The 26,076-nt window shown below is 39.7% G+C and overlaps 1 protein-coding gene across 4 annotated transcripts in view; it reads right to left on the bottom strand.

Moving 5' to 3' along the window:
* UACA (uveal autoantigen with coiled-coil domains and ankyrin repeats) overlaps positions 1–26,076 on the bottom strand; it is a 106,024-nt gene that overhangs the window by 7,581 nt on the left and 72,367 nt on the right. For 3 of the 4 annotated variants that reach the window (XM_006866535.1, XM_006866536.1, XM_006866537.1), the window contains 9 exons: positions 24,855–25,036; positions 22,175–22,212; positions 18,299–18,364; positions 16,948–17,055; positions 15,856–15,888; positions 15,158–15,256; positions 11,449–11,485; positions 9,474–9,526; positions 3,754–6,492 (listed from right to left, as the gene is read on the bottom strand). In XM_006866535.1, coding sequence (XP_006866597.1) covers positions 3,754–6,492; positions 9,474–9,526; positions 11,449–11,485; positions 15,158–15,256; positions 15,856–15,888; positions 16,948–17,055; positions 18,299–18,364; positions 22,175–22,212; positions 24,855–25,036 — 3,355 coding nt within the window. The remainder of the gene's footprint in view (positions 1–3,753; positions 6,493–9,473; positions 9,527–11,448; positions 11,486–15,157; positions 15,257–15,855; positions 15,889–16,947; positions 17,056–18,298; positions 18,365–22,174; positions 22,213–24,854; positions 25,037–26,076) is intronic. The other variant, XM_006866538.1, reaches the window with a different exon arrangement.

Here is a 26,076-nt window from a genome sequence, read left to right as displayed (position 1 = left end):
AGAAGCCCCCAAGTACATATTAGCAACTAGCTATTATAATTTTAAATTACTATTTTCATAACCACCTTCCAAACAAGACTTAGGGCATTTACATTCTGGGTTGTATGGGCAGATATGTTTGATAATTAGCACTGTATCTCTCCACTGAGAAGGGCCGGCTTTGATTCACTGTCATATCCCCAACACCGAACATACAGTACTAAGCATGTAGAAGACATTTTCTAATTATTCAATGGAGTCCTGGTGTGGCGCTGAGGATAGTGCACTAGACAGCAAGGTCAGTTTGAACCACAACATCAGCAGTTCAAATCCACCAGCTACATCACAGAAAACCTATATAGGGTTGCTGTGAGTCACAACTGACTTGACAGCACTTAACAACAATTATTAAATAAGAATATGTGTTCTATTTTCCTGACTTCTCATCTCATAGAACACACTCTATACAACTACATGTACATAGGATTAATGCATATAACTACACAAATAGTGCTGAGCACAGAGTCTATAAATTTCACCACGAGAATGAAGGAAAACTACATTGTAAAACCAGGTCTTTAAAAACTGGCTGGAGAACCTTCTGAGGTGGGACATTCCCACTTGAAAGGACAAGCAGACAAGCCTAGAAGAGCTAGAGGAACAGAAGATACTTCCTGAAAGAAAGACCAGCAGGAAAAAATCCAAAACAAAAATGGCAGTCTGATTGGCTACTACAAGAACAAGCAAATTGTTTGTCGGGGAGCCATCAGGGCAAACAATCAAGCCCCTTCAGGGCAAAGAGCCCTCCAAGACTGAAACTCAAAGGGAACACATGAGCAGGCTTCTAAGCTTGCTGGAGACCACATTGGTCTCCTGGTGAGTGGAAGAGGGGGAAAGGCAGCAATGAAGATATGGGCCAAGTTCACCTTCCATAAACTCCTGTTGACCTGGAGATGAGAGCGAGAAGAGGAAGGGTTGGTTGGTCTGAAGTGTGGTGAGACCTGGGGACCCCTGAGCCCATGGACAAGGACATTGCCATGGAGGGCTAGAGCTGAGAGAGAAGCATCCAGCTGATATGAAGTGAGGGGAGATGCACAAGAACGCCCAAACTTGTAGATAGCACCCACTCGACTTGGCTTTGATGGCTTCAAGATTTAAAAAAAAAAAATTTTTTTTGTATAAAGTTAACAAGTGTAAATTGCTACAATTTGATGAACTTGACCTATACTTATGGATGTTGTTGGTTGGCTGGTTATGTGCCGTGGAGTTGGTTCCAACTCATAGTGACCCTGTACAGGGTTTCTGAGGCTGTAAATCTTTACGGGAACAGAAAGCCTCATCTTTCTCCTGTGGAACAGCTGGTAGTTTCAAACTGCTGACCTTGCGGTTCGCAGCCCGATTTCTAACCACTATTAGCTCAAAATACCAACTGAGAGGGAAGAAGTCTTCACGTCAAGGATCAATCTTATCCCCTCCATATAAGGTTGTTAGGGGTGGGCAAATTATACATTGGCTACCTAAAATGGGTGGCTGTAAAAGCACGAAGTGACTGGCTTACAAGTTTTCAAGAAAGAGTTTAGTTTCAAAGTGTGCAGGGGAAGGTAGAGTCCCTACTGAATAGTTTTCATCTTGTCTAGTTGGGCTTGGTGAAAAGAGATGGAGATAAGATTCTTATGATTCAATAAAGAGTAATAGTCATCATGACTAATTGCGACTGTCACAATTGTAAAAGTAGAAGTTTTGTAACATAAAGGAAGAGTAGTTAATCTTACATTCCAGGAACAGAGGCTCCAAGGACCATCAAGGGAGAAGAGCTTGAGTGTAATGTGGGACCCTATCCAGAGAAGCAGTGACACCAGCAATGGATACAGAGATGAGGACAAGGAAAGACAGAGCACCTGAGGACTCTAGACTCATGGAAAGAGAAAGGCTGTGTGCTGGTGGCCAGGTGCTGGTGACCAGGAGGCAGTCTTGAAGAATGTGCCCTTTGGTTAAATGATTTAAATGATTCCTGAATGTTTTTGTGTCCATTCCCGCCTCCCAAAAAAAAAAACACAAAAAAAAAAAAAAAAAAAAAAAAAAACAAAAAAAAAAAAAAAAAAAAACATCAGAGGGAATAGAAGGTAATACTGTTGAAAGATGATGCATGGAGGATATTGTAATCATTGCAATGAAACAAGGAGTATAAAACCAATGTCCTCCCATGTAAACTATCACTCAATTCACAATAAAACCTTAAAACAAAAGAAAAGAGGGACTAGGTAAATACTGGTAAATGGTAGTACATGGAGGAGACTGTAATCATTGCAATGAAACAAAAGCAATACAAGTTTTTGAATGTGAAAAACAAACAAAACTGGCTGGGTGCTGACTTCCTCTTACTGGTGCTAGAGTCACAGGGAGACAGTGGGGATAGTTGCACAACATAATATATGTAATAATGCTGCCCAACTGCACGTGTGGAAATGCTGACTCTACAAGTGTTTTGTTATATATGTTGTTAAGTCTGTGGAGGTGGTTCCGATTCACAGTGATCCTATATAGGGTTTCCAAGGCTTTAAATCTTATCAAGAGCAGAAAGTTTCATTTTTCTTCTGCAGAGGGGGTGCCGGGCTTGAACCATAGACCCTGTAGCTCGCAGTGAGGTACTTATCGTATGGAACCACTGAGCTCCCATTTTATGTGTGTGTGTTGTTGTTGTTAAGTGCCTTCAAGTCAGTTCTGACTCTTCGCAACCCTGTATAGCGTTTCCAAGGAGTGATTCGTGGGTCTGAACCACTGACCTTGTTGTTCCAAGTCCAGTGCTGATCCTACAGCACCACAGCATGACTCCATTACACACACACACACTTTTGTTTTTTACAAAAATGTAACAATTAAAAAAAAAATTGGTTGTAAAGATAAATACACCAAAATCTAATAAACGTTTTAAATGGATGGCAAAGCCCAAAATAAAGCACATTTTGCTGTATAGGTTAGAGTAGACGGTGAAGGCTTTAGGAAGCAGGACAAGTGTTAAAATGCCTCTTAGAGAATGTAAAGGATTCAACTTAGTGGGGAACCAGTCTGGAAAAAGATACAGGGACAAAATGTTCTGTGAATTGAAGGGCTCAGTTACTGGTATGGATGAGGGCTAAGATCCAACTTCAGATGCTCCCCAGTGTCCTTGGCTTCTTGCAGCCCCCAGTTTTCCTCATCTCCATTCCTATGCTTCAGATGCCCTAAACCCCACTGGATTTTGGCCATTCATTTATGAAGCAAAAGAATCTTGTGTCTCCTATCTTTCCTCAATCGCTGACTATACCAGCTGAGGAAATGCACAAAAAACACTTCTGATTTTTGTGTATCTAACTTCACTTTTTTTAAATTCAGAATCATTCTGCACACCAGTAGTCAACTGGAAAGGGAGCATCTAATGGTCTTCATTAATACTTTGTTCATACTTTTCTAAACTCATCTGCGACACTATGGCAAAAAATAACAGAGACCCACTGCCCTGGAGTCAGTTCCAACTCATGGTAACCATACAGGTCAGAGAACAGCTCCATTGGGGTTCCATGGCTTTGATCTTCACGGCAGTAAACTGCCACATCTGCCTCCCATGGAGCGACTGGTGGTTTTGAACTGCTGGACCTTTTAGTGAGCTGTCAAGCATTTAAACACTGTCCCACCAGGGCACCTGACTACTCGGTAAACAGTCCCAGTGCTCTTCCACTCTGACCGTTCTGCTTTGGGTGTTCTACCCCATGGCCGAGAAGACTACATTGTGCTTACCTTCTTATCTTTGGCTTCAATTTGTTGAGCAGACTCTTGTATCCTTCTCTGCAACTCTGTGACTGTCGTCAAGGATTTATCACACCGCTCTCGCTGGTCCTGGATTTCTTGCTCAATGCTAAAATGGAGTAATTCCTTCTCATCCTTTGCAAAGAGTTCCTTCTTTTTGGCATGCAAAACCTCCTCACATGCGTCCTCATACTTCCTATTCAGGTTCGCCAATTTTTCATTCAAGTTGGAAATTTGCATCTCCAAATCACTTTTCATACTTTTAAATTTAGACAAATCAACGACCTCTCTAGTCTCTAATTTCTTCAATGCTTGTTTAGTATTATGAACCTCAGACTGGAGTTTGGAGACTTCTTCGGTTTTGTTTTGGCTTTCGGCTTCCTTTTCTTTCAAGCTGGCTTTCATGACTCTAACTTCTTTCTCAAAGGCTTCCTTAGTTTGCAAATGCTCCACCAAGGGCACAGAGGAGTTCTTTTGATTCTCCAACATTTGCTGCAATTTGGTCACTGCCTGCTGCTCTTTCTCATAACACCTTTGTTTATCCTGCAGTTCTTCCCTTAGATTCTCAATTGTGCCCTTCAGAGATTTTTTCAGAGCCTCAAACTGCTCCAGTGGAACAGACTGTGTTTGCAAACGAGTTTGCACTGCAAGTATCTCAGAAGTCCGTTTGGCATTTTCTTCAGCTAGCTTCTCTTTCTCATTCTTTACCTCTGTGTATTTCTGCGACAAGTCTTTTAACTGTTTGCCTAGGTCTTCTGTTTTTCTGTTGACCGCTCTTTCCAGTTCATGAGAATTCTCAATGAGAACATTCTTCTCCTTTAACTCCTTCTGAAGGGACAGGATCTCATTCTTTAACTCTTCAACCTCTTGTTTGTATTTCTTGGCCTCCTCTTCCCTGGCACTATACCGCTGTGTCTGTTCTGATAACTGGTCTTTCAGTTCTTTCTCTGCTGCTTTAAATTTTCTCTCACACTCTTCTAAGCTGATAATTGGCGCGTATTTTAGCTTAATGCACTCTTGTATTGTGTCGAGTTCCTTCTTCTGGGCTTCGATTTCCGCATGCAGCCTCCCAATCTCCTCTTGGCCTTTTCTGTAGTTTGCTGATATTTCAGCACTGTTCTCCTGCACCTTTCTCAGGCTGTCACTCACAGTCCCCATCTTCTCCTCATGCTCCTTCAGGCTCATGTACTCGACTCGCATTTGGGTCTGAGTGTTTTCCAGGTTCCTTTTTAATACATCACTCTCATGTTTTGCTTTTAGGAAGTCATGATTTTTATCTTCAAGTTTTTTCTTCATGTCGATTAATTCTTGGTTTGCTTTATCTAAGGTGCTGCTCAATGTCGTTTTTACCTCTTCGTGGGTTTTAAGTGGCACATACTGATGACTGATGGTCTTTTTCAAGCTAGCGCTTTCAGACAGGAGTGCGCGCATTTTCTCTTGGTCATCACTACATTTTCTATTCAGTTCCGAGAGCTGGCTTTTAAGTTCGACTACACTGGATTTCAAAGCCATTGTCTCTTTTTCATGTTTCTCAGGAGGTATGGACACAGATTCCAGGCGGCTAACGTTCTTCCTTAAACTGGCATTTTCCATCAGCAATTTCTCTATTTCCAACTTCCTGTCAGAATATTTTTGTGTTACATCTAACAGCTTTTTATTCAAACCATCAACAATCGCATCGTGTGACTTTTTCATTTCTTCACTTACTTTCATGGGAACATAATGGCTCTTCATTTCAAGTGTTAAGTTATGTACTTGCTGGTTGAGGAGTTTATTGTCCAGGTAAACTTTTTCGATTTCCTTTTGCAGTGTCTGATTTTTCAACGTTAACTCAGTGATCTTCTTCCCGAGTTCTCCTGACTTTTGCTCTAATCTGCTCTTGAGGGACTCATGTTCCTCTGGTTTGACATGCTGAGCAAGCTTGGCCTTAGAGTTCTCAAGTTCTCTCTTTAACTGTCTAATTTCACTAAGAGATTTTTCATACTGTCTTTCCATCTCTATCAATTTTTTTGCCTTCTCATTCACTTCATTTGATAGTGAGCTCTTCATGTTTTCAAATTTTTCTGTCGGCACAGAAAGGGCTAACTTTGCTGCCAGTTCTTTTAGCCGGCCTTCCATCTCTGTGATCTCCCTCCCTTTCTTCCCTTGCTCCATCTCACACACTCCACATTCCTTCTGCAATCGCTTGTTTTCCTCCTTCAGCTTGCCTTCTTCCCTCTTAAACTCTTCTACGAGCATCTCCGTTTGTTTGATGTGGTTTCGTAGTTTCCCCACTTCAGCTGAAGCGCCTTCGTATTTAGCCTTCATGTCTCTCACCTGCTCCCGCAGTTCCTCTGTCGCTCTGTGACTCCCAGGCGCTGCCTCACTCGTGAGGTGCTCTTTCAGGGCGAGGAAATGCGTCTGCATCTGTTTCACTTTGCCTTCTGACTCATACATCCTCTTCTGCACATCTTTTAAGGCGTCTTCTAATTGCTTGATCTGCTCATCTGAGTCCTCCTTGACTCTCTCGCATTCCAGCGCTAAAGCTTTGCATTCTGCCACTTTGTGAGCCAGCTCATTCTGCAGCCTAAACCGGTCTTGTTTCGCTGAATCACAGAAAGTTCTCATTGCTTCCAACTCTTTCTTTAAAATTTCATTTTCAGAATATGAGGCCTGACTGGGTAAAGATAGCTCCAGTGGTCTTAACATAGATCTGCTTTGCATATGGGCTGGCATACCTGGGGAAGAACACTGAAAAGGTAAAAAAAAAAAAATCCATCAAAAATCAATCACAAAAGCCTAAGCAAGACACTTCTTAATATAGTTAACTGCCAAACTTACATAAAGTGTCCACACTGTCTGTAATCTATAGGTTTCTTAATGGTATGTCGGAAAAATATAGCACTGCTATTTGAGGTAAGAATAAAAGAATAAAAATATAGCACTGCTATTTGAGGTAAGAATAAAAGAGCTCTGGGTCTGATTTTCATCAGACATTTTTTTTTTTTTTGACAGTGGAAGACTTTTATTCAACAAAAAGTTTTCAAGTTTGCTCAGGCAATTCTACATTGATGTTGCCACAATATTTTTTTTTTTCTTTTTAAGGTTTTTATTGTGGATTGAGTTAAAGTTTACAGGGCAGATCATCAGTTTGACATTCAACAAATCATACACGTTGTTTCATTACAATGATTATAATCCCCTCCATGGACCATCAGTTAACAGTATTTCTCTCTATCCACTTTAGCTTTTTTTAAAAAAAAAAAAAAAACACTCAGGCATAGATCATAATTTACATCTCCAAAGGGCACATTCTGTAAGTCTGCCTCCTGGCTACCAGCTCTTAGTCCCTCTCTTCACATGAATCTAGAGTCCTCAGCCACTCCCCATTTCCATGTCTCCATCTCTGCCTCCATTTCTGGTGCTGCTGCTTCTCTGGATAAGTCCCGCATTCTGCTTGTGCGCTTCTCCCTTGATGGTCCTAGGATCCTCTGTTTCTGGACTATAAGATTAACCACTCCCCTGTTTTTGTTACAAAACTTCTACCTTCACGATTGTGACAGTCACAATTAGTCATGATACCAATTATTCACTATTGAATCATATGAATCTTATCTAGACAAGATGAAGTCTATTCAGTGGGGACTCTTTCTTTCCCCGCATACTCTTAAACTCCTTCTTGAAACCTTGTAAGCCAGTCACTTTGTGCCTTTGTTGCCCCCTCATTTTAGGTAGCCAATGTCTAAGTTGCCCGTCCCTCCCTACCTTGTGTTCAGAGGGGATAGCATTGATACTTGATGTGAAGACTCCTTCCCTCTCTGTTGGTATTTAGAGTAACTACCGCTCTGAGTAGCGTAGTGGTTACGAACCGCAAGGTCAGCAGTTTGAAACTACCAGCGGTTCCACGGGAGAAAGATGAGGCGTTCTGTTCCCATAAAGATTTACAGCCTCAGAAACCCTGTGCAGGGTCGCTATGGGTCGGAACTGACTCCACAGCACATAACAACAACATTCACTTGAGTCTATTTCTGACAGAACAAAGAAGGTAACTATTTGCCACCACTGAGTACTGTTTTCTCTTTTTTCAACGTTCAAAATTCCTACCCACACATAAATAACAACTTTATCAGAACCCCTGAATAAAAACAAGTACAATAATTTTAAACCCACAATTTCACAGAATAATATATATCTTTAATTTCTAATAAAATACACGGTTTATGATTACCCTCAACGTTAACTCCAATGTAATGTTGGTTAAATTATAAACACACCACCGAGATAAACGCAGCTGTGTAAGACTTGTCGACAGAATGGTACTCAACTCATAAAAAAAGAAACAAGATTTTTCTCCAAAGTATGAATGTGACTTAGAATTTAGCACATGATTTTAGTGCAAATCCGAAAAACATCTTGTTTCCCCTCTTAAGTTCTAACAAAAAAAGAAGTATGACTCAATGTCTCAGTGCAATAGTTCACAAATACCAGAACATATAATCATAAAAGACCAAAGTTGAACTATTTTTATTTTCCCATATAGCCTACTGAAATTAAGGCTTTTTGCAAGTATTGTTGTTGCTGTGAAGTGCTGACGAGTTGGTTCTGACCCATAGCGATTCTGTATAGGGTTTCTGAGGAGCAGCTGGTGAGCTAGAACTGCTGACCTTGAATTCCAGCACATTAACCCACAGCACCACACCAGGACTCCTTTACAAGTCTCAGTTCATTGATAGAAGCCGTGTGTTGCAAGCACACTGCACAATGAAAAGGCATGCTTACTGCTGTCCAGTTAAATCCGAACTGCCTTTCACTGGATCAAGAGGAAGAAAACTGACAGATGGGATTACTTCAAAGCCGGATTCTAAATTATCTTTCAGTTTACCAACGAGCTTTATCTTGAGACTACTATAATTTACCAACAAATTATTACATTGTCATGCAACATCAATGCTTGTTGTATTACCATCAGATACTCACTCATTTAAAATAATTATTCAGTTGATCTCTCAATTGCTAATTTTAGAATTTTCCATCTTAAAAAGTTCTTACATATCCATCTAAGCTAACTCAACTTGCCTAGAGATGAGGGTATGTAAAAAAGGCATATATGTTCATCTGTTCTCTAGTCCACAGAGGGGCTACAAACCCAAACCCTGTATGTATCCACTGGTCAGTAAAGGCAAACCCCTGATAAGTAGGTAAGCAAATCAGACAATCCTCTGCCTCTTTCTGAGCTGTCGTTGCTAGGTGCCATTGAGCTGGTACCGACTCACAGGGACCCGATGCACAACAGAACGAAACACTGCCCAGTCCTGAGCCAACCTCACAATCATTGCTATGCCTGAGCCCACTGCTGCCCCAAATAAACTATATCTGAATGCAAGAAAAAGTACATTTCAAAGCCATGAAGAATTCGTTTTGCACTATTTATGCCTGTGTCTCCCCCTAGATGGGCACATACCAAGAGCTCCGTGAGTGCTGTTAATGACTATCGTCCCAAACAAGGAAACGACAAGTTCATTCTCCTATCTGAGCCGTTGCCATCATAAACACTCTAGAGGGCACCAGAAGCAGCAATCTCTGTTTTTATTAAACTTAATCAAGCAAAACGAATTTTTCTTTGATATAAAACCTTGCCAAATGCATACACACTTGATTGATTGTATATGCCATTTTCCTCTTTATATTAAGAAACACATATTTTTAATTTTTTCATTAAAAAACAATATTACCTGTGAGTCTGCCATGTACATTTGACCTTGTTTAAGAAGCATATCTTCTTTTCCTAAATACAAATACATGACATATTAAGTACAGATGGCTACCAAAGCAGGCTACATTGTAATATCTCTACCAAAGCAGGCTACATTGTAATTTGGTTTCTTATCTCTCCTCTATTAATCAAATAAAAGAGAAGGATGATTTACAACATAAAGCTATTTTGTTCTGTTGCTGTGTGTCATCCAGCTGTTCTGACTCATAGTGACCCCGTGTGACACAGCACAGGTGCATCAAAGGACTTTCTCTTTAGGTTAGGAGTTGGGCTGCTAACTGCAAAGTCAGCAGTTGAAACCCACCAGTTGCTCCATGTGAAAACGATGATTTACAGTCTTGGAAAAGCCTATGTAGGGTCACTATGCGTCAGAATTGACTCAACGGCAATGTTGTTGTTGTGAAGTGCCGTTTAGTCAGTTCCAACCCATAGCGACCCTGTATAGGGTTTCTGAGGAGCGGCTGGTGAGCTTGAGCCGCCGACCTTGCAGTTCAAACCAACCTTGCACAACAGCGCATGACTCCTCAGAGCCGCACCTTTTTTGTTGTTGACTTGGGGGTGGGGTGGGAGGTCTTTACAGGAGCAGATCATTAGGGATTTCTCTCACTACTGGGTGGGGTCAAAACACCCACATTTAACCAGGGTTCTAAAATATCCATATTCACCTCATTATTTCTATAAACACAAGGAAAAGAAGACCTGTATTCTACTGGGCAGTAGGTTATGGAAATAAAGCTTGTTAGACTAAATCAGCTACATGGTTATCATAAAACATACCTCTCCTTCCCTCATAATAACAAGGAAAGGCTTTGCAATTTATAGGACAAACATTACCTATTGCACTTAGAGGATAATTTAATGATCATTGGAAAGCCACATATGTTTATTTATTTTCTGGATAAAATTTTTTAAATTGGGGAACAGTAAACAAAATTTAGATTAATTTTATGTAGTTTTAAACTAAGGATCCCTAATGATGCAGTGGGGTAAGTACTGGGCTAACTGCAAGGCTGGTGGTTCAAACCCACCTGTTGCTCCGTAGGAGAACTACAAGGCTGTCTGCTCCCATAGCACTTCAGTCTTGAAAGCCCAATGGAGTAGTTCTATCCTGTCTAAGAGGGTCACTATGGGTCAGAACCAACTCAGTGCCAGTGGTTTCATATTGGTTTGTTGTAGTTTTAAAATAATGAATAAATAACTGTGTTGGGCGTTTTTAAATTTAGAACACTTACTTCCATTGACACTTTATCTAAAGATCTCCCCATGTTAGAAAATTATGTTTCTTTGCATAAAAAAGGCCCATATATAACAATATTGTTGTTGTGGTTAAGTGCCAGCGAGTCAGTTCCGACTCATAGCGATCCTGTATAGGGTTTCCAAGTAGCAACTGGTGAGTTTGAACTGCCAACCTTGGAGTTCAAACAGATATTGCAGTCCAGCACATTAACCCATAGCGCCACACCAGGACTCGGTGTTGTAGTTGTTGTTAAGTACCATGGAGTCAGCTCAGGCTCATAGCGACCCTGTATAGGGTTTCCAAGGAGCAGCTGGTGAGCTTGAACCTTGTGGTTTAAACCGACCTTTCAGTCCAGTGCATTAGCCCACAGTGCTGCACCAGGAGCCAGGACTCCATATAACAGCATAAATGTCTACAAATACACAAAGTAACTAATCTTAGTAATTCACACAATAAGCAATTGTAAAATATAGGTGGCTGAGTGAAAAGAAAGCCTGTGATGACCAGATTTTATGTCCAAGAATACCGTACTCATCTTAAAAGACACCTAAGTCCATCTACTCAGTACTCAGGCCCAGCACACAAGGAGTTGGAAGAAGGTTTGTAGCAGAAGTGTCATAAACAGTTAGACAAGACAAAAAGCCAGTCAACATTCTTGCACTGGGGGAACTGCAATGAGCTATGCTTCTATACTTACGGTTGCTGAAATGGCTTCCTGATGCTAAATGATCACTCTGAAATCAGAAGCATGCATTAAAACATTTTAGGTGAATGGTGCTTCGTTTTAAAATTCTGTGTCTACTTTAGCTCATGATGAGCCAATCATTATAAGCACAATTTGACATATCTTGCTTTTCCCAAGGATTATCCTACTTGAGCCCACAGAAAGACATCACACTAGAGACTCTTAGTGAGATCAGTTGGGAATAAACTACTTCACTAAGTAGTTTAATAAAAGCAGCCAAGAGTTTCAAGGAAAACACTTTACTGCTCAAAAGAAAAAAAAGAAAAGGAGCTCCAAATGGACTGAAACAATTTTCAACGCACAGTGTTTGCTGTTTGTTTACCTCTACGAAGGAAATGCCACATCCACCCTCCTCTCTCAATGATATGAAATATTAGTGTAAACTGCCTTCTTTTTCAATTTCTGATATATCAATTACATTTACAATTAAAAGGAGACAAAGAGCAGGACATAAAATTGAGGCCAGGCGCTATCCACACTTAGTAATAAATTCATCAATGTATCAGTTAGAAAAGGATAAACAATAGGAAAACGTCAGGTCTCTGAATCACAATATATTTTGAACTGCTCATTTCCCCAAGTAACTCAAATACAAAGTATCTAATACATAAATTCAAATATTATACTTTAGAATAAGGATATACATTTTATATTTGTTTGGGTATTTGTGGATATCAGTACTAACAAGCTATGTAAAAAACTTTGATGTATAAACTGTCACTTCCACTGATTCTTTGCCTTAAGGGTATGAAAACATACCTGTAAACTTTGTTAATTTCTTGCTCATTGCAGTATCTAAATGGGCTCACACGTGTGTATGTAGGAGTAGGGTCTTAAGCACAGATGATCTTTAAAATTTGGTTGGGGTTCATTATCTTCCCTTTACTATCCACACAGAAATGTATTATGAAATTAACCTTGTTCTAAAATGCCTGCCTTTCCCCATATTATTTCTATAAACATAAAGGAAATAACTACATATGATGTTTTACAAAGAATATAGTCATCCTACTGGCAGTATGTAAAATTTTTGGAACAAATGAAATAGTAATTGGATATTCAATTTTTGTAAATAATTCTTAGTTGATAAAGGTTACTTTCATAATTACTGGGCGGTTACATGGAAAGTGGGCTCTAATTTTTCTCCTCTAAATTTTATTTTGCTGTTGAGAATGTATACAGTAAACATACACCAATTCCCCAGTTTCTACATGTGTAATTCAGTAACATCGAAGACATTCTTTGAGTTGTGCAGCCAGCCACTCTCACCCTTCTTACCTGAGATGTTTCTTCCCCATGACTATAAACCCTTAGACTCCTATCCAATCCTGAGTTGCTGTTGTCTTGATCTCATACAAACAGCTTTCAAAAGAGCACAATGCTCAAGGCAGACATTCTTTACTAGTTAAGCTAAATGACTGTTTGGTTTTCAAATGACTTGAGGGGTTGTTTTCTGGTTTAAAGATTATCTCAGGGCAATAGTTTGAGGGGTTCATGCACCTTCCATGGCTCTAGAAAATCTGAAAATCATTTCTAGTATAAAAATTTGTCATAATGTAGTGGCTGGGGAAAATGTCCTCAAAATATTGAGTCAAAAATTTACAAAACACGATGTACAATATGATACCACTTGTATGAGGCATGGTGTGAGCCCACTTGTTAGATGTGTATGTAATGCTCCAATTTCATACAAAGTCAAGACTCAAAAGACAGCCAAATACTAGCAGTCATTATCACTAAGTCTTGGTGTTACATTTTCTGAACTATAGCTGAACTATACATTCTAAGCTTTCTAATAGGTACTGCTCTGTGCTAAGAAATGTCAGTTATTTTTCTACATTGACTGGACCTTATTATAAGTTAAAGACTTGACTCTGTTTACAGAAGTTACAGAAAGACATTTGGTTCTTTAAGACATGATGGAGAGTTTATCAAAAATAGGTGTCAGACCTTGATGAATATTTCGAGGGCCTGTGCACACATCTGTATTTTCTCATGCAACCTGTTCTAAGGGAAGAACTAGTAGCTGACAAAGAGGACAAAGGAGTAAGATTGCCTGGTTTCAAATCCTACCTCTGCACTTACTATTTGTAAAACCCTCTAGGTTAAGTTTTTTGGAACACCTCTCTGAGCTTCATATGACTGATGTGTGAAGTGGAGACAATAATAGTACGTACCACATGGGGTTCGTGTGTTTATTAAACGCATGTGACATGCACAGAGCAGTACCTGGCACTTGGCCATCGCTGGTAGGTTAGTTACTATTAGCTTCGATATTTACCTAAAAAGAAACTACTACACCAGGTCACTCTTTAGTGTACAAGGCTGTAATTGTCAATAATCTTGACCTAACATGTGTCCAGTACAGACATATACATACAACTGGGAGTGGGTCAAGGGATAACTTCATCTATGCAGTCCAGAAACATTATGCAGGTCCAGATACAGAACATATCAAGCACCCACAAAAGCTTCTCCATGCCCCTCCTAGTCAGTTACCCCTCATCAAAGGGGGGTCTCTCTCCCTTCCTGTCACCACTGATTTACTTTGCCTGCTTGAGAACTACAGAACAATGGAATCCTAAGCCCATACTCTGTGTGCCTGATTGTTCAAGGCAACATTATGTCTCTGAGATTCATTCATGACCTTATATTCCTTTTCACAGTTGCACACATATTTTTGTTTACAGAGGACAAAAAATTACTTTTGTTGTGTACTTTGGAAAATTACTTCCCAACAGAGAAAAAATATGCATGCTGACTCAGCCATCCTTCTAAGAAAGAGTGATGGCCCACCACTGCCAACACCCACTGCGGTCACATCGGTTCCTTCTCACAGTCACTCTGTGGGACAGAGAAGCACTGCTCCACTGGGTTCCTGAGACTGCAAATCTTTACAGGAGCAGACCGCCTCATCTGTCTCCCATGGAGCAGCTGGTGGGCTTAAATCACCAACCTTGTGGTTAGTATCCAACACTTAACCCAGCAGGGCATCTTGCAGTGTTGGCATTTATAAAATATATATACCTTGCAAAATGAACCTATGTTAAAAAGTCATGAGAGTAGTTAGTTTTGACTTGGACAGAAAGCCAGCAGGAGGTCTTCCGAGCAATGGTGAGGTTCCGTTTCTTAGTGGATTTGATTTGTGAAAATTCTTTGACTTATATACTTATATGTGTACAGTTTTACTGTTAAAATCCAGGAAAACTAACTGATCTAGCCAGAGACAAATATATCATCTGAGTTTTACTGATACACATCACTCTGAGCAAAATGTTCTAAATGAGTCATACCCACAAAATCCCTTCTGAAATAACCCTGAAAAAGCACAACTCATTGTTAAGATGCTTTAGTGTCATCATCATTATCATTAACAACAACGGAAATTTACAGGTATAAAGTTATGAAAAGTAAAAGATGGACAAGGAAGAAAGTTGGGGAAGAGAAACGAGAATCAAACTAAATTTCAGTTACATGCTAATAAACTTCAATGACTTCATTCAACCTTTACAACAACTCAGCAAGTTCAGAGACTTTCAAGAAACGATCAGAGATCACAACATAAAGAACAGAATTAACATTCGAATTCAAGTTTGACTGCAGGTCAACTTCCACTATCCACTATCAGTTATAAGAAACAATGTAATTACATTTTCTATACCTCAAAATACTGAAATCTAGTCTTCAGAGCCTCAATAGTTCTCAGGCTCTCTTCATGCTGCTTTTCTTTAGCTGCCAAAAGTGATTTCAGCTTTTCTTTCTGAAATGGGAAGACATAAAAACAGAGCAAAATCACCCTGCATTTAAAACTGAGTTCAACTTTGTTTTAAACAATGTGAATTAGAATTCCTTTATGGGTTGGAGTTAACAATGGATTCTCCAACATGATTGGTTTTCATTATTAGTGAGTTTAATAATATTCACAAATACATTAACTAAACATACAATACATACAAACACTACTATGAAAAATTCAAATTTCTATTGTGTTAAGTCATAGTATTTTAAGACATTTTCTTTATATAACAAGTTTATAATTATAACATGTATTAATAGAAAATGTTTCACATGTTATATTTTTTCATGAAAAGATTCATTTAAAAATATGAGCCATTTTCCATTAAGTAATAGCCAAAACCAAACTACTGTTCTCCATCTCAGTTCAGAACTTAAAGCCTTTACTACAAGGCCGTCTCCAATATGCTTGTGTGTGCCATCAAGTTGGTTCCAACTCACAGCGACCCTATATAGGGTTTTCAAGACTGTAAATCTGTACGGGAGCAGAAAGTCTCATCTTTCTCCCAGTCTCCAATATACAGAACATAATTACAGATTTACAAAAAAAAACGGTTATCCTACCTCACTTTCCAGATCATCAGCAACCATCACTTCCTAAATTGAAAAAAAGAAGAAATGTATTTGAATTCTTCAAAGTATATTTTAAAAGGCACACATCTTTAAGGCTGGGAGCCAGGCTGTGAGGAGACAACATCTATGTACTAACAGGTCTGCTGCTGAGTTTGTGCCATTCACTCTTCTTGCCAGCCAGACTCAGAACGACTTTTGATTCTTCTGAGAACCCATCAGCCACCAAGTCGTCCTCACTCGTCTTCACATCTACCATCTCCTTTCTCTTCTCCAATCCCATGGCCTCAAATAGAGCTCAGTTCTTTGCTATCACCACACACCTAAATTGTTGATAATCAACTTCTTTGGTGTTATTAACTTTTTTATTATGAAAGATACCATACGTACATGAGTACATTAAGAGGAAGTTTCAAAAGTTCATGGAAAAATGAAATTAAAAGATAACCACTAACTTTTTTGAAACCCCTGCCTTGCAGAATCCACCATTTCAACGCTTTAAGTACTATTTAATAAAGAATAAAATGAACATCAGTATCACTATCCTTATATACTTGAAAGGAATCCATAGTCGCTATTTTTTCTATGTCCAGTGCTAAATACATACATAAATTAGATGACATTTGCTCATTTGTTGTTCACAGCTGCTGCGTCATGAGCTGTCCTATGGAGAAGCCTTGATGTAAAGGTAAGCCCGAACTCCTCGAGGACAATGCCCTGTCTTATCTAGTTTACCCACTTTTGCACCCGGTAGTTCTATGATTTGGATGTGAAGCTGTTGTTCTTAAGTTCCTTTGATTCGGTTCTGACTCACAGACATGCTGTATAGGATTTCCAAGGAGCTAATGGTGGGTTTGAATCACCAGCCTTATGGTGCAAACCAACTTTGTAGTCAAATGCTTATACCATAGGACCACCGCAGGATGTGATAAGCGACCATGAACAATCTCCTACTAATTTTGCGAATGGTTTGTCAGTTGCCATTACTGTTGAGATGAAGCCGACACATGGAATCACCATGATTGTGGATGGCTACGAGGAATGAAATGCTTTCTAGGAGTTTCCTGTACTATGCAGATTATTTACCTCATTCAGCTGTAGTTGTAAACCATTGACTTTATCCACCAATATTCTCTGCTCTTGCTGAATTTTTCTCAACCTCTCTTTCAAATCTTCATTTTCAATTTCCAGATCCTTAAAAAATAAAGACACCATGTCCAAGTCCATCCTTTAAAGAGCAATTCTTACAGGAGAACATTTAAAAGGTAGTTCTCTATCACATGTCAATATAAACATACATAAAATAGTTTCAAGTAAAAAAGGGTCAATAATATCAATGACATTCACATGACCTAAAATCTAACATCAGAAATACTAGGGGAAATTCTTGCCCTCTGTTGTTTTTGGTTTTGTGTGCCGCAGAGTTGATTCTGATTCATACTGAAACAACTGGACAGAGTACTGCACCTCAGCAGGGACTGGAATGCAGTTTCCTAACACTACATAGTAAACAAGGATGAAATTATGAAAAGCCAAACAAAACACTTTTGTTTTATCATATGGAAAGCAGCCCTTCAATTTACAGTTAATGGTGCTGCCGTCATAAAAGAAACGATTTAATTTTGCAGGCTTGCTTCAATATAATCCATCTAATAATTAATTTTCAAATACTTTGACCAACACAATGACTAAGGGTTCAGCTGCTAACTGAAAGGTCAGGTCAGTGGTTCAAAATCACCAGATACTCCTAGGAAGAAAAAACCTGGAGACTGGCTCCTTAAAGATTTAAAGACACAAAACAACCAAACCCATGACCACTGGGTTGCTTCCAACTCATAGCAATCCTAGATAGGCCTTTCAAGACTGTCACTCTTTATGAGCACAGGCGACCTCATCTTTCTCCCATGGAGAGGCTGGTGGAATTGATGGGCAGCCTTCAGGTAAGCAGTCTCACCCACAGGCTCTTCCCATGAAGATCACAGCCTAGGTAATCCTATGAAGCACTAGTTTTACTCCATTCTGTCAGGTCGCTATGAACGGGAATTGGCTGGACACAGCACAGAGCAGCAATAAACCATGACCTTTACTTCCATAATTCATAATTTCCCCAAATGAATAAAACTCTATGATTTCCATCATAAAAGAGGTTCTTGAAATTAACAAAGGCTTGTATTTGCTTCCAATATATATTCAAGCAGTACTTTCTATACTACCTTTCTAATGTTGTATACTAGTATATAATACTGACTCAAACATTTAGATCAAAAGTCAATTCTTAGAGACGGGATTGGTCATAAAAACAATCACAAACCAGAGCAACCAGGCTGCCTATCCTAATTCATCTTCCCCACTGTTTTGCTTCCACCGGCTCTTCCCATCTACCCAACAACCACTGGAATTCTCGGTAAAGGAAATACCACTTTTTTTTATTTTGTACCTGAAAATTTTGATGCTCCCTCTGACTTGACTTTGTATTTACTTCTTGCATATGTGTCAAATGCCGCTTGGTAAAACACAAGAAAATATAGGTTAGCAACAAGAAGCGCTGGTTTTCCGTTTTTCCATCATTCAATGTGGCTATACATAACACAAGGTGGCAGTATTTCCATTTAAAATCCCAAAATGGAAACCATCTTTAAGCATGTGGCTGGCATTCATGTAAATCAAGTATAATTTATGTTTAAATACAAAATAACAAAATTGAAAATTGTTTTATAACTAATGTCACTACATTTTCAAAAGGATAATTTGTACTAGATACAAAGTGCACTATAAAGGTATCTCAACCATTCCCAAAGGAAAAAAAAGGTGGTGGAGAATGACATTAATGCTGAAAGACATACAAAAAATTACTGACTTCTCTGAGCGTCGCTGAAATAAAATACCAAGGGATGTTGTAAGGAAGAAGCAGACATAATCCTCTGACCTCGGTGAACCCAAAGGTCTCTATAAGTTGGCTCTGTATTTATTAGACTTATTGCTTTGAAATTTTATCTAGCTTAGAGGTTTGTTTTTAATAAAAACATAACACAATTATTAAACAAGAGAGTAAATAACCTCCTCTCTTTCATTTTAACCATAATTGGCATTATTCTAATAAGCTATGTACTATAACTACTTTAGAAAGCTTTTTCTATCTTCCTTTTTGAGAGTTAAAAAGCAAAACAAAACTCCTAATTTTGTAAAGGAGTCCTGGTGTAGCGCTGTAGGATAAGCACTCGACAATAACGTCGGTCTGAACCTCAGGTCAGCAGTTCAAACTCACCAGCTGCTCCTCAGAAACCCATACAGGGTCAATATGAGTCAGAACTGACTTGATGGCACTTAACAGTAACGTAATTGACCAAGTAGTTTTGTCCATGTTTGATATTCCCAGATGTATGTGGGATTTTTTTTTTAATTCTCTATAAATCTCGTTGAGTTCTGTTTAAACGAATTTTTTTAAATATCATTCTGATTTGCCTGAATTTGAAATTTGAGGGACATGGTCCCACTAAAAGATATTCTGTATCTACAGTTTGGCTCAAACTATACAAGTGGTCCCTGGTATAGTGGATTAAGCATTGGGATGCTAATTACCAAGTTGGCAGTTCAAATCCACCAGCCGTTCCATGGAAGAACAATGAGCCTGCCTGCTCTCGTACCGATTTACAGACTTGGAAACCCTAAAAAGCAGTGCCGCTCTGTCCTCCAGCACAGCTACATGTCAGGAACGGGCTGAACAGCAGTGAGTCTGGTTTTTGGTTTTTTATACAAGGGGGCTTATCTTTTAAGTCACTTCCCCACAAGCTTTTTGAAGCCCTGTCATATTTCTAGCTGTATCACTTCTACTTGAAGATGTTCATGAAGTGGAATCTGACCAGTCTTCCAATTGCTCACTACTTCCATTCCAAGTCTTCTCTTCAGAATCCCCAGCCTCCACTCGCCTAACTCAGACTTCTGAAATCTGGAAGAAGCCTCACCACACTAACACAATCTCTCAGTCCCTCTGGAAGCACGCAGAGGTGCTGATCTGTGCCCCTGGCTTGGAATTCATCCCTGCCTACACAACTCGTTCTGGTGGATATGTACTCAGACGCCTTCCCATACAATGCCCTAGACAATCCGGTGCCGTTTACCTCGGCAGTCTCTTCTGCCACCGTCTGTCGGGCACATGCATCCCTGTCTCTCGGCCTTCCACTGCCCCGCAGACACGCTACACATATTCCCACCACGGGGGCTTGGCACTTGTTCTTCCCTCCATCTTGAGGCTTCTTTCACACACCCCCATAGCTCCCTCCCTCACTCCCTCAGACCTCTACTCGAAGGTCACTTCTTTAGAGAAACTTTGTCGATTGTCCCCCACTCAGCCCATTCTTCACCATTTACTCGTGTTTTGCCTTTCTTCACAGCATCTGCTATGATATAAATATTCCTTTGCTTACGGTCATGTCTGTCACTAGGCTGGGAGCTTCATGAGGGCAGGGATTCCGTCCTGTACACTACAGCATCCCTAGTACTCAGAGCAGAAGGGACTCAATGGATTCACACACACAGCTGGGTAAGTCTTATTTTCATGGCAGCACTAGGTTTCTAGGTAACAGGGATTCTATGTCCCTTAGCATAAGAACAACTCCTAAGCAGATTCTCAATATATTCACTGTGCAATGGACACAAAGTACTTGGAAGACACGAGTCTTGCTGTTCCGAGTAGAATATTAACTCCTTGTTTGTTTAGGTAATTCCTAGAGCACTGAGCAGAGCACAGTGCTTCTCTTTATCAATATTAATAATCATTACAATGATCTGTGTAGTTTCAGAAACATTTCTCTATGATTCTAAGAGATGTCACAAGGTGTAAGTTTAATTTCACTCTGCCCCCACCAAGGCTATCTGAGGAATGGGTGAAAATGTAGGAACAGCTGCTCCAGATGGAAAAGTGTCAGCAAGCATAATGCATGCATGAATGTATTACTTAACTCGGACGCATTCAAACAGAAAGCATGCTTTGCTATAGCTCTCAGGTGCAAGTGAAATAGGGAAACGACACATAACGATGACCAGAGTGCTCACAAGGTACCTGTTTACTTTCTCTCCTGGGTTTGGAAGTGCTTGGGTTTCTCTCACTAGAGAAAAGCTGAGAGCCTGGAAGGGAACAGTCGGCAGAAGAGAAGAGCTGCCTACACTAGCTTTCAGCAAGATGGTAAGAATGCTGCAACCCCACTTACAGTAATTCGAAGATAGTAGGGGAAAAGCATGAAACATCTATTCAACTGGGACAAAAAAACCAGGGTTAAACAACGATCTGATAAACATCAGTACCCTATAGCAAGGATTATTTCATTAATTGTGTATTACTTTCAAGTCAAGTCCTCAATTAAATAAAGCAGTCCCCAGATTACAAAGGAGTTCCCTTCCTAAGAATGGTTTAAGCAGAATTTGTACATAAGTCAGATCTGTTAAGTATGGTTTGTATCTAACATCAGCTAGTCATGTTTTTCTTCATATATAGTGTATCTTTCTATGTACAAAAAACATTAAATACTCTATACACACAAAACATCTTTGGCATAACAATACAGCCATAATAATAGTTACATGCAAATCACAAAGGAGCACCTGTTTGTTATTACAAACCACTGTATGTACCTCAAGTTTTTAATAGATTTTATGGGGCTGGTTTGTATCTATGAGTGGTTATATTTCATAACCCAAGAACTGTGTCTATACATATACACACGAAAGACTGAAAAGAAATAAAATATTAAGTGGTATTGAAATCGTACTGTAATCATGAAATGTTTCCTTCATTTGACACTGAACTGGAAGAATTTTCCAATAGTGGCAAGTATTTAGCTGCTTCAGGATGAGCACCAAACTGTTAAGCACCAGGTCAGCAGTTCAAACCGACCAGCTGCTCCTCAGAAACCCTGCACAAGGTCAGTCACTATGAGTCAGAACTGACTCAATGGTACTTAACCACACCAGTATACAATAGGGGGAAACTGTTGATGATCCAACATGTGATCCATCATTTAAGGATCTCAATGAGGTGCAGCATCTCACACTTGCAAGGACTGGATGCTCAAGGCCTCGTATTTCTCACAGGACAGACATTATCATTGAGATCCATGTCTCAAAGCGGAGTGGGAGTATCTGCCTGAGGTCTCTAGACCTTAACTGCTAGTTACAGTATGAACATGGCTAGCTGAAGGGAGAGAAGAGCATTCAAACGCAAAACCATTCTGTATAACCATTTGTCAGTTGTACTAAGTAAGCACTTTACTGAAATTGTATAATACAAAAAACTTTTAAAAATTAATATTAAGAGTACCTGTTGGAAAGATGGTGCTTTCTTCCAAAGCTCTCTCCCTAAAGAGGTAGAGATAAAGAGGAACAGTGAAATAGTAACCTAACTTGGGTAGCTATGTTACTCCTCACTGTACAAGTTAGAGTCAATATTAAAAGAAATAACATTTAAAGTTTCCCCTACTGCTTACTACGTTACAGTCTGAACTCCAAAAATTACACTTCAAACAACAGTGAAATGGCATTGGCAAAGTCATTGTGATCTAACGATATGCAGACAGATCCGAAAGAATACTAAGGAGGGGAGCCATATCAAAAATGAGACGTTTACAACACTCCTAAATTGGAAGGTCAGAACCAACTGCACAGCACTTAACAGCAACAAATTGCAAGGTAATTGGCACTATTACCAAAAGACTTTAAAAATGTGTATGTAAGCTGTAACTCAATGATGTAATTGCTAGAAACTGATCTGGAGGGCATAATAAAAAGTTGTTAAATATTTATAACAGTGAAAAGCTATAAACAATATGAATGCTAACTAAAACCTATAGAAAATTATTTTCACTATAAAAAATAACAACGTAACTGTTGTTATGTGCTCTCAAGTTGATTCCGACTCATCCAGCCTTAGAGGAGAGAGTGGGGCTGCCCGGCAGGTCTACCAAGGCTGAAGGCCCTACAGGAGCAGAGCTTCAGGACTTTCCTGCTCAACCACTAACCACCAGTGCCTTAATAATGCAGTCAATGTCCTTCTTGTTGTTGTTGCTGTTAAATGCCGTCGGGTCTCTTCTGACTCAGAGTGACCCTGTATAAGGTTTCCAAGAAGCACTGATGAGCTTGAACCACCAACCTTCTGGTTCAGCGCATTAACCCACAGCACCACACCAGGACTCGTGAATATCCTTATTAAGTTTCAAATCAATAAAATTTTACACATCATACAAAAATCATAAAATAGAGAAAACATTTATTTCTGAAGGAAAACCCTTTAAGATATACTATATGGAGTCCTGGTGTGGTGCTGTGGGTTAATGCACCAGACTGCAAAGTCATTTGAACTGCAAGGTCAGTGGTTCAAGCTCACCGGCTGCTCCTTGGAAACCCTATACAGGGTCACTATGAATCGGAACTCGACTTGATGGCATTTAACAACAACATATGGAAAAAGTAAGCTACAAAACAGTATGCCAGGTTTACGCATACAGAAAACACTAGGAGGATACTCCTCAAAACATTCCTCAGTAGAAGGATGGGTGATATTTTTGTGATTTTCTGAATTTTCCGCTTTCTCTTTAATGCACAGGCAGGCAACAAACATTTACTGTTGAATATTTTATATCCATGTTTAAACAATGATTCATCCTTTAAACCTTCGTCAGTGTAAGAGTTAACACCTTCATTCCTCCCCCACCACACACGTACGCACACACACACATTTGCTGCTAGCCCTTGTGCGGTGCTGTAGGATAAGCACTGGACTTCTAACCACAAGATCAGCAGCTCAAACCCACCAGCCAATCCTCGAAAACCCTATACAGGGCCACTGTGAGTTAGAACGGACTCAACAGCACTAAACAACAAGAAGTCTAGATAGTTAGTAGGGTTAGCAGGCCAGTGCTTATCAAAATCTATATAGATGCTGTTGTTGATAAGTGTTGTTGAGTAGGTTCTAGCTCAGAGTGGACCCTGTATAGGTTTTCTAAGGAACAACTGGTGTGTTTGAACTGCTGACCTTGAGGTTAGCAGTTCAGTACTTATCTTACAGAGCTACACCAAAACTCTCAGACACACAGCTAGATTAGATAGACAGACAGACAGACAGACAAACAGATGGATGGATAAATGGAGCAGTGATGGCACTCTTGGATAAGTAATGGGCTGCTTACCACAAGATTGACAGTTCAAACACACTAGCCACTCCATGAGAGAAAGATGACACTTCCTGCTCCCATAAAGATTTACAGCCTCAGAAACCCTATATAGAACTATTAAGAGTTGGAACTGACTAAACGACAAACAACAACATATATGTGTGTGTATATGTATGTATGCATATGTATGTGTGTGTGTTTAAGGAGAGTCCCAGTGTGACGTTGTAGGATAACCACTAGACTGCTAATCACAAGTTCAGCAGTTCAAACCTACTAGCTGCTCCTTGGAAATCCTACAAAGTGTGGCTATGAGTTGAAACCAACCTTGTGGTCCAGTGCACTATCTTGCAGCGCCACATCAGGACATGTATATATATAATGTAATATTATACAGAGATAGAGATAGAGATATACGGGGGTGGGGGCAGGATAAGTGCAGGACTGCTAACCCACAAGGTTGGTGGTTCAAATACACCTCGGAAACCCTTCACAGAATCGCTGAGTCAGAACCAACTCAATGGCACTTAACAACAACGACATTTGTCTATATGTGTGTGTGTGCCTGTGTGTGTGCGCGTAACCCTTGATTAAACTTTCCTTCAATTCTTAAATGACTTTATGGTGTATCAGGGCTTGCTCCATACATAAGGTTATATAGATGCCACTTACCTTGCCTCAAAACATGACTACAGTGTAAATAAGCAAATTCGTGGGAGGAGATGAAGCACCATTCAATCACTAACAATGTTTTGTTTATTACTGAAGTTCTCTTTATCTGAAAGTTGCCTTTTATTAACCTGGACTTCTCTAATTAAAGAAAGCAGCTAGTACCTTTGTTGGTATTTTCTGATGCAGTCTTCAGTAAGGTTAGAATGTCCAGATTGTCACCAATTCTTGCATAATAAGGACTATCATGGCCCAGGGCATCCAGCAAGCTCACGTCGGCACCATTTTTAATTAAGACTTCTACGGCATCTTTGCAACCATACTCGCAGCCTAGCATAAGAGCAGTTCTAAAGGGGAAAATGGGAGGATCAGACTACAGAAAGATTCAAGAGCTTACTTTAGAAAAATCCTGTCAGAGGCCCTCCCTTAAAGAACAGATACCACATTAAAATATACACACTATTGCAACACAGTTTATATTTTAGCTTTAGATTTTAGTGCCATTGCATTTATATCAACATTTGCTTTGTGTCTTAGTATGCAGAGTTACAATTTTATATGACTTCACACACAGTTTACTACTTGTTATATCAAACTCATCTCATTTATTCCAGTCCTTCAAATAATTATTACAAAAATCTTTTCACAGTTGGTCATTTCACCCCATTAGCATTCTGCTCAAAACTGAAAACAATAAACTCAAGTGATTCAAGGCCTTTCTTCCACTAAAACTCTTCTACTCCAAAACAAAAAGCAGAGTCTTGTTCCCGATTTTACAGTTGTATATCTTCTACATGGAGACCTTAACATCTTCAGATTTAACTTAAAATGTATTTACCCCGTGTGAACGTGGACAGTCATTGTGCAGTACAGTGAATGACTTCACAAAGACCTTCTAGCCACAGACTTTGCGACTTTTATACAAAAACTGGGTGGGACTATACAAATCAGGTGCTTGTGGCCCACCAAGTAGGATTTACAATCCTTTTGTAAGAAGAACCATTTACTTCTAATGCAAATAAGGTGTATAAAACCTTTGTGGGGGTGGGACCATGGAAATAAGGTAAATGGAACCCTAACAAAAAGATCGGTCAGTTTCATCATCCATCTGATAGGCTTAAAATAGGTCCTGGTATGGTGTGTAGGATAAGCACTGGACTGCTAACCACAAGGTCAGCAGTTCAAGCTCATTAACAGCTCCTTGAAAACGCTATACCTGGTTACTGTTAAGTCTGAACCGACTCAACAGCACTTAGTAACAACAGCAAGACTTAAAATGAGCCCGCCCATCCAGGTACAGAGGACCCTGAGACCATCAAGGGAGAAGAGCACAGCAGAACATGGGACCCTATCCAGAGAAGCAGCGACACCAGAGATGGAGGCAGAG

Source organism: Chrysochloris asiatica, unplaced genomic scaffold, assembly GCF_000296735.1.
Source record: "Chrysochloris asiatica unplaced genomic scaffold, ChrAsi1.0 scaffold00092, whole genome shotgun sequence".
Classification (NCBI taxonomy): Eukaryota; Metazoa; Chordata; class Mammalia; order Afrosoricida; family Chrysochloridae; genus Chrysochloris; species Chrysochloris asiatica.
The sequence above is the reverse complement of the archived record's forward strand: the minus strand, read 5'-3'. Positions and strand labels throughout refer to the sequence as shown.